Here is a 9,058-nt window from a genome sequence, read left to right as displayed (position 1 = left end):
TTTATGAATAAAATCTTTTATTCAAAAAGATTTGAAAGGGAATGATTCAATTTTGAGATTCTTCTAATTTAAAATCTATATTTTCAATCAAAAAAAATTGTTGCATAAAGTTCGCTTAAATTTTATTAGATTTAAGTGAATCTGATTTTATTTTAACATGCTTATGTCAGGTATCTTAAATATGAGATTTGATATTTAAAGTAATTCAAATCTTTCTTTTTTTTATCACGAATTATAAGCATGATGATCCATATTTACATCAATTCAAATAAAAATCGAAAGACAACCAATTATAGTTAACTTTTTTTTAGTGACACAATAATATACAATTAATATGAAATTAATCTCTTAAAATAATAATAATTGCGAGAATATCAAGAAACGCAAAATCTTGACGAATCTCGTTGATGCGATTCGCAGCTGGTGCGACGAAAGCTCTTGAGGCTCTGAAAGAGAGGGTCATTGAGATCTCAATGGCGGCGGCGATGTCTACGGTGGCAATGCCATCAACAGCCTTCGTATGCCGCCTCGGTATTTTGGAAGATGGAACCCACGCTCACGTAGGGATCTCCGTGGGCAAAAAAATTGGTGTCGAACTTCACCGCTTCACACATTTCCAAATCCATATTATGCCAAACCGGGTCAGATTCATATTCCTTAAGTTTCAAAGTACTTCAGTTCGGACCAAAAATCATCTTCCGTTAACTAGAAGGATATTTCAATTTGTACAATGAAGTGAATGATTCTTGTCCCCTACTTAGGGGCCCAAGAGGCTATGTCCCATATAAATAGCAACCAATAATGACGCGGAAGGTATCAATCATATTCAAAATTATTTAGGCAAAGAAGGAACTCATTATAGAACTAAATTAGGAATAGAAAAACAAAAGCAGAAAAAAAAAATATTAAAAACAATTTATTCCACCATGGCTTACGATAATAATTGACAACATAAGTTTGCTTTGCTCAAATTCAGAAAAAATACAGTCTTGTAACTCCTCAAACGCAGATATTAGTAAAATTTGATCTTGGCCTGGACTCAGCTTAATAAGTAGAGAATAAGAAGCAATGGCATTTACAAACTGCATGCTACAGCAACTACAATTAGTGCCTCTATAAGGGTAGCATTTGTCAAGAACTTCACTCACATCATACCATGGTAACCAGCTATATCCAACAGTACTGCTTTAATTTGCTCAGGGGGTACATCCTGCCCTTCTTTGCATTGCTGGCAAGAAACATGAAATTACTAGAAGTCAAAAGCAAAACTTAAGACAGCAATACCAAGCCAATAATCAATGAGCTCAAAATTTAAACATCATAAAACAACCTGAGAGAAGCTTCATTAAGACCTTTTACCCGTCATTAAGCTGAGATTTACTCTTCTACAAATTTGGCAGAGCAATTTGTAGTTTTTAGACAGCAGTGTAGGAGGGACGATTTTCACTTACTCAGATAGTTCACAAAAGGGCACAAGCCTCCTGACTTTGTAAGGGTTGATTGTATGCAACCCTGCCCTTGTATTTTATGCAAAGAGGCTATTTTCCGGACTTAAACCCAAAGGATCAACCTTACCACTGCTCCAACCTTATTCCATCACTCAGATAGTTCACAAAGAACTTACGTAAATTTCATCTTATTAATTAAAACTGGACTCCAGATTCCTTTAAAGTATACATTTTGTTCTAGGAGTGAAAAGCCTTTTGAAATGAAAATAATCAATGGTTAAAATTTTATTAACCACGGAGTCATTGAATGAAAAAACATGGAACCCTTCACCCCTTATAACTGACAAGCCTCACGCATATAGTACATAATTCAGTTAAGCAGAGGGAGGGGAAGATAGTGGCTGAGACCAACAGTTTTCGTGGTTTGGATCACCATGCTTGTCATCTAATTAGGTTTCTGAAAGAGAATTGATAAGTAGTTCTCACAATCATATACGATAGTTTTGAGAAGTGGGATTGGGTTCCGAAACACGGAGGTGTCATGCCTATCTCTTAACAAACCATCTTGTTGCTACCAAAGCACTTGCCTTTCATTTCATCCTAGCCATGAAATTCTTCTCTCTCTCTCTCTCTCTCTCTATATATATATATATATATATATAAGATTCATCTCTATCATCAAATCCAGCTAACATACATCATTCATTATTACATTTGTCACATGACCAGGTACAAGAGTAAATTTTCAGTACATACTTCCCCAATAGAACTCTTGCGGCATTAAAAGTAAAAATGTTGGTGGAATAAATGCAATTAGGTGAGTGATGTATTTCTAATTTTAGTAGGTATAGCACTAAGTCCTCAGTCCTACAGAAGTATTGAAAATTTATCTCAGGTGCAGGCATCCGGTATCAATGTTGGAAGAGTGATTGATTGTATAATGTGGTATTGCCCAAATTAAAAACAATGGAAAGCATTATATAATAATAAAAAGCAAGGAAAATAAATAAGGGAAAATGGTGATATAAAACATGGCACAAGAAAATAACTATATACCTCAGCTCTGAAAACATCTAACGCGAAACCATTGAAACAGCTGATAACAGCTTGCTGGACGTCCAATCCGAGGTTATCCAATGCCCTCGTGGTGGAAAGTAAAAGACCTGGTCTGCGGGCACAAAACATATGGATATTGACAGCTCTTCCTTCCCTTACCTTAACCTCCACCTATAAATTTCAGAAAAACTCAAGCTGAGTCAAATCAATTTCCTAAAGTACCCTGCAATGACAGCTCTCCCTTCTGTTATCTTAACCTCCGCCTATAAATTTCAGAAAAACTCAAGTTGAGTCAAAACAATATCCTAAATTACCCTGCAATTAAATCTCTATGAGAAAAAATATCTCCTGAATCCAGTTGTTGATCATTATTAGTTTGCATTAATACACCTTTGGGGTCAACAGCATCACAAGATTCTAACTTTTAGGGATTCACATCAGTTATATGTCACGTGATGTAACTATGTCTGCACCAATACTTGACATATGACTCGCATCTCTGCGATGATTACACACAATATACGCAGCCAAATGCATTAACATCAGATTCCTAGTGAATGTCCAAAAAGCCAAAGCCATAAAAACACTGACAAAAAGAAACCAAGATGATGATGAAAAACAATGAAATAATGGTACTAATACCAGATTTAGAGGTGCCAATGTTTATAAGGTACATATTCATATGCTAAACCAAAGAACTTTTATTACAGGTCATACAGTATGTCTTAGAGGTGATTGGCACTTGTCCTGTTCATAAAACAGAGAAAACATGGGACCTCATTATTTGTGGTAGGGCACATTAAGCAACTCATGGAATTTTGTTTAAGCTTCCAAAATGTAATATGCAGTACATTAGCAAAGAGTAATTTGTGTAATTTCCATACTGGTTCTACAATAAATGTTGTAAACAGTCCATATGAACGAAATATGCAGACTCTGAAGTTCTATATTTATAGCAGGTAGGGACACTAATTCATGCAAGAAATACAGAAAAAAAAGGCGATATTCATTCAAATTTAGTGCTCTATAAAAGGAGATATTCATTCAAATTTAGTGCCCTATATCATCACCAAATTTCCATCCATCATATATGTACACTTGTTGGCTAAAGAGCAAAATAAAGCAGTACCAATTGTGACAATTTAACATGGTCTTGCAAGCAACAAGCTATAAACGACTAGCTGTCAGGATAGGCGGATCCATTTAGTTTGCATGTTAGAAAAAATCTGAATCCACCATGGGTTGCAGGCGAAATGGTTTAGCCCTCGTAAATGGGGACCGGGGGAGAGAGAGAGAGAGAATAAAAGTCATAAAATAATTCAGACACTTAACAAGCCAACAAATAAGTTGTCAAAGATATAAACAACTCAAAGTAATATGGAAAATTTTCCAGGTTTGACACATCAACTGATGGCAGAATAACAATTGTTTGCACAAAGATGAACAAATACCTTCGCTGATTGGTTTTTAGGGCTTTGCGCAGAGCTAGGACATAGTTCTTCCTTCACCCGACATGGAAGGGTTAATGGAGTGGGTGTCATAGGGTGAAAGCTTGTGGAAGGTGGCAGCGATGAGCCAGGTGGGGTCGATTCTAGCTCATTATGAAGATCATTAATTCGCTGTAGTAACTCCTTCAAGTAGTCAATTGCATCCCCAAGTATTGAAGCCCTATCCATCTATGAAAAAAATAAAAGAAGATTAGCTTGTATTATCCTCAACACATCAAGAGAGCAAATTGTTGATGTTAATAACCAACTCAATGGCAACAAACCAACACAGGTTAAATTTCAGATTCATAAAAACTGCCAATAACACCACATCAGATTCCTCAAACATGAATGAGTATATGTAATTTAACATTATAGGAAGAGCTAACATGATTAAAAAATTTCAGAGTTCGTGATTTTTCTATACAATCAATCACTCCACAAGGAATAAACAAATTCATGGAATTCGGAGTGAATCAAATCTCCCAAAGTAGGATTCGAACCTATGACTGGTCAGTTATTTTTACATATAATAAATAAATCCACAAGAAATCAACTAATTCAAAAATTCAAAGTGTATCAAATCTCCCGATGTAGGATTCGAACCTATGACCAGTTAGTTATGATTTTTCCATATAATTAATCACTTCTAAAGGAATCAACTCATAGAATTCGGAGAGAATCGAATCTCCCCAAGTAGGATTCGAACCAATGACCAGTCAGTTAAAAGTCGACCGCTTTACCCGTGAGCTACCGAGGAACCGGGAAATTCAACCTCATAGAGTTCAATTCCCGTTCTCGCCTCATGACAAATAGCAGCTCGAAGTTTCCTACGTAACTCGTGGAACTTCTCCGCATTGGCTCCATTCCATACCTCATTTCACAGGGTACCTCAAATTGGCTCTATTACATCATAACCATCCATATACTAATTCCAAACATTTAATATTTCAATAAAAATCACAAAGTAACATCACATGTTAACATTATAAGGGAAGGAGGGGTAGCATCAAACAAAGTTTTCATACCTTGCTAATCTTTGGCACAACAGACCTAAGCATGTACAACCTATCATTGAGTTTCTTCCTACGCCGCCTCTCAGCCATGAGATTCTTAGCTGGCATCCCCTTCTTCTTCCCCTTCTGGTCTCCAATAGTGACACCATTATTACTATTGTTATTGGCATTAAAATCGTTGCCCACATTACTCCCATTCTCGTCCAACTTTCCAATCTCGACAACCTCATCAGAGTCATAATTCAACCCTTCCTCAAGTTCCCCCTCTTCTGCTTTCTTCCCCTTCCCCTCCAAGTCCTCCAACCCCGTCCAACAACCCGCGAACCGGGTCGCCGAAACCTCCAACTCTCCCAACTTATCCACGGAGGAACCTTGCCGGAGCGCCGCCCGCTTTTGAAACAAAGTGGGTGGAGCAGCCGCCGGAGGAAGACCCTCAATAGACCTCAAAACATTGGCCTTGTCCGAAAAGAGTGCATTTGAAGAACCAGAACCATCAAAAGCTTGTTCTTGTTGTTGTTCTTCAACACCCATTGGGGCAAACCCGCAACTGAGTTCGACCCCACGAGTCACCGGAAACTCGTTATTCGAACTCAGCTCGAGGGTGCCCATTTGGGGCGAGAAACCCATCAAAACAGGGGAATTGGAAGCATGGTTCCCTTGAAAAGGAGCGAGGAAACCACTGTGGGAACCCAAGTCGAAGCCATTGTGAAAAGGGTTGATGCCATTAACACCGAAGAAAGAAGAGAAGCAAGACTTGGGCGGTGGTAAAAAGGGTTGTGAAGAATGTGTCTGTGATGATGGGTCGAGAGTGAAGGAGGAAGGTGCACAAGAAGGTGAATCCAAAGGTTGCTGAATCAGAAAACCATCATTTGGGTCTGAAGAGAAACCAATGTCTCTTGTGGTTTGGTGAAGCTCATGGTGATGTGGGTTCATATCTGAGTTCATGTACCAGTCACCATCCAGCATACCCATGCCGGTAATGTTATCATTTTTGGGGTCACCAACGTTGTTGTTGGTTCTTGTCCATGTTTCTATTGCTAAGTGTTCATCTTCCGGTTGGGGTTCCATCCAGGGAACGCTGTGAGGTACCATATCTCTATCCATTGCATGAAAGAATGGTTAGAGAGAGAGAGAGAGATTTTGAGTGTTTCGGTTAAAGAGAAAAAGTTGAAGAGCTTTAAGCTTTTTTTTGTTTTCTTCTCAGAGCATTTTTGTTATTGTTGTGTGTGAGAGAGAAGAAATGAGATGGAAGGGGTTGAACGTTATGTGATGATGGATCAAAAATGAGAGCAGTGCGAGTGGTGTGTGTTTGTGTGTGTGAGTGTAAGGTGTGGCAGTGCATTGTACTTTATCTATGTGTCTGCTAAGCTGTGTTTGGCTGCCGTTTTAACTTTTCAGTCATAATCTTGGGGATGCCCTTTATGGTTAAAGGTAATTACTAATTCCGTTTTAGTTATTTTAAGGTTTGATGTCAATTATAATGTAAGAAATAATTTTATTTCTTATTATATATAAAGGGTTTATCATCTATCATTTAACATGATCACAAAATTTTTTCTATACACAAAACATTTTGTGGGGCCCGCAGCAAAAAAAATAAAAAAATTTCGGCACGTAAAACGAATCTCTATAACATAACACAACCACTTTTCCTACAACATAACCCTTATAAAACCCATATATAAAAAGTGTATAAAATTTATATTTTTTCTTCTTCTTATTTTTGCATAATTTTATATAGGTTTCATATATTTTTATGTGTAAAATAATATTTTCCAATATGTAAAATATCAAGCCCATTCTTTGATTATTAAAATAATTATTTTTTTCTAAGTTTTTTTATAAACATTTTTTTTATTGATTCCATTAATTTAATTTTGGGTTTGAATTTTTACATTTGTTAAGATTCTATTATTCTTTATAAAATAATAAATGAGAGACTTTTTTTAAAAATCAGTAAAATTTAATTGTAGTCAAAAACTGGTCAACCTATTAATTTTGTTTATAGAAAAGAAATTATGTATGATTTATTTACTGTGGGGATTTAAATCTTGTTGATCGAGAGGCTCGTGTTTGTAAAAAGTATATATAAATATAGTCAAAATGCTTTCTTACAGAAATGGAATTCAGTTATGAGAGTAAATATTTAGTACAAATTAAGAAAAAGGTTTGTCATTTAATGCACATAATTTTATGTCATTTTAGTTGAAACGATTGTGTTTTGATATATATTTATTAAATTTTTACATTCTATCATGTTAAAACTTCCTCTTTCTCTCTACTCCAATTTTGTGGAAAATAGAGAATATAAAAGGGCCAAAAGGGGTTGATTCTTAAGTAAGATCTCTGTCAGACGTAGATGTTCGGACTCAAACAAAATTGCCTCACATATAGATAGATGGGGTATATCTTAAAAAAAAAAAAAAAATGTAAAAGGTCAAAAAATATATATATATATATATATATATATATATATATATATATATATATATATATTAAAACATAATCATTCTACTTAAAATGACACAAAAAGATGGCTTTTAAAATTTCCATAAACTAAAGACAATAAAAACAATTAACATTTTATGCAAAAATATTATTAATATTTATTTACATAAATATAATATATTTTTTTTTAAATTTTTCTACTATGAAAGATTTGGCTAGGCCACGTGAGAAGCATGTTTGTACAAAAACTTATGTGAAAAATGCTTTGTAAATAGGGTTCGTTTTTTCTGCAATCGATGTAGATAAATTATTTACATTAAGTCCAAAACGATATTGTTTTGAGGCTAAAATCAAAGTACTTTTGTAATTATAATTTATTTTAGGGTTATAATCGTCTTTCTAATTATAATTTTTTAATCTTTCAATCCAAAACAACGTTGTTTTAAAAATAAATATAGATAACTTATATACCTTTACGGTAAAAACATTAAACCCTGGTAAATAATTTGAAATTCAGTAGTGAAATATTTAATACTCATTCAAAAAATCTTTTATACTTATTGTTAACCTTTTGTGCAAGTAATAGACTTTTAAAAAACAATAAGTAAAAGTTTTGTGTGAAAATGGTCAAAATTTTAAATTATATTTACATAAACTAAAAAGTAAATTTTTACTATTAGATTTTAGTTTTAAATTTTTAAAAAATTAATATATTGAAAAAGGAATCACATATTCTTTTACATGTCTATAAATGACGACTTTATCTTTAATTCATGCGAAAAATATTAAACCCATAATATATTATAATATACGACAATCATTTATACATATAACGAAAACGAGACATCATAAAATACAAACCTAGTCAGATGGTTGTAAGTTACCTATCATAATTTCTAACAAATTAATTATATACATATCAGACAAAAATAAGAATAGGAATAAAACTAACTATTTTAGGTTTAGAGATTGTATTTTCTCATATTGTTGGATTGGAGATATGTATCTCCTACCATGGACACATGATGTAATGAGGCCCACAACCCATTAAAAAAAAGAAGAAAAAAAGTGGTGGTACAATTTTTTATGTGAAAAGAGCATGAAATAGTGATCTTATGTAAAATGAAAGAATTATTTCCCTTATTTTATTATTATGCTCTCGAAAGATATTATTCAAATTAACAATATAGGGTTCGTTTTTTCTGCAGTTACTTATAAGTTATCTGCAGTAAGCCCAATACGACGTCGTTTTGGGGCAGAAATTATGGTGTTTTTGTAATTTTAGTTTATTTCAGGATTATAATAGTCTTTATATTTATAATTTTTTAAGATTTCCATACTAAAAAGATGTCATTTTGAGAATAAATGCAGATAACTTATCTGCAGAAATATTTTTCCCAACAACATATTAGTACACAAACGATAACAATTACAATCTTTATAGTACACGAGATTGACTTTGCAAACATCTTCTGGATAAGCTATTTGGGCTTAGGCCCACTATCCATGCAACTTATTGACTAAGTGAAAAACTTTAATCCCTTGGGGGACTCTTGGAAACCATTATATATAAGAGGGGTCTTCACCCTCGTTCATCAAGCAA

The 9,058-nt window shown here is 34.1% G+C and overlaps 1 protein-coding gene across 1 annotated transcript; it reads right to left on the bottom strand.

Annotated features, from left to right (window-relative positions):
• Window positions 1–1,003: 1,003 nt before the first annotated feature.
• LOC133289388 (transcription factor ICE1-like) lies at window positions 1,004–6,111 on the bottom strand. The gene is made up of 4 exons (XM_061487310.1): window positions 5,020–6,111; window positions 3,956–4,180; window positions 2,505–2,675; window positions 1,004–1,228 (listed from the first exon to the last, which is right to left on the bottom strand). The coding sequence occupies exons 1-4, from the start codon at window positions 6,109–6,111 to the stop codon at window positions 1,145–1,147; spliced, it is 1,572 nt and encodes a 523-aa protein (XP_061343294.1). The 3' UTR covers window positions 1,004–1,144.
• Between the last annotated feature and the right edge of the window lie 2,947 nt (window positions 6,112–9,058).

The sequence above is a fragment of the Gastrolobium bilobum genome, unplaced genomic scaffold (assembly GCF_033153095.1).
Source record: "Gastrolobium bilobum isolate Gb01-03AN ecotype WA unplaced genomic scaffold, APGP_CSIRO_Gbil_v1 utg3866, whole genome shotgun sequence".
NCBI classification, from domain to species: Eukaryota; Viridiplantae; Streptophyta; class Magnoliopsida; order Fabales; family Fabaceae; genus Gastrolobium; species Gastrolobium bilobum.
This window is presented reverse-complemented; position numbering and strand designations above follow the sequence as displayed.

What these genes read in the sequence shown, in the direction of transcription:
- LOC133289388 (XM_061487310.1), bottom strand. Translation starts at nt 6,111, where the DNA reads ATGGATAGAGATATGGTACCTCACAGCGTTCCCTGGATGGAACCCCAA. An exon ending in CTAAAAACCAATCAGCGAAG is followed by an intron (nt 2,676 to 3,955) that starts GTATTTGTTCAT and finishes TGAAATTTATAG; the next exon opens with GTGGAGGTTAAGGTAAGGGA. An exon ending in TAGATGTTTTCAGAGCTGAG is followed by an intron (nt 1,229 to 2,504) that starts GTATATAGTTAT and finishes GTTTCTTGCCAG; the next exon opens with CAATGCAAAGAAGGGCAGGA.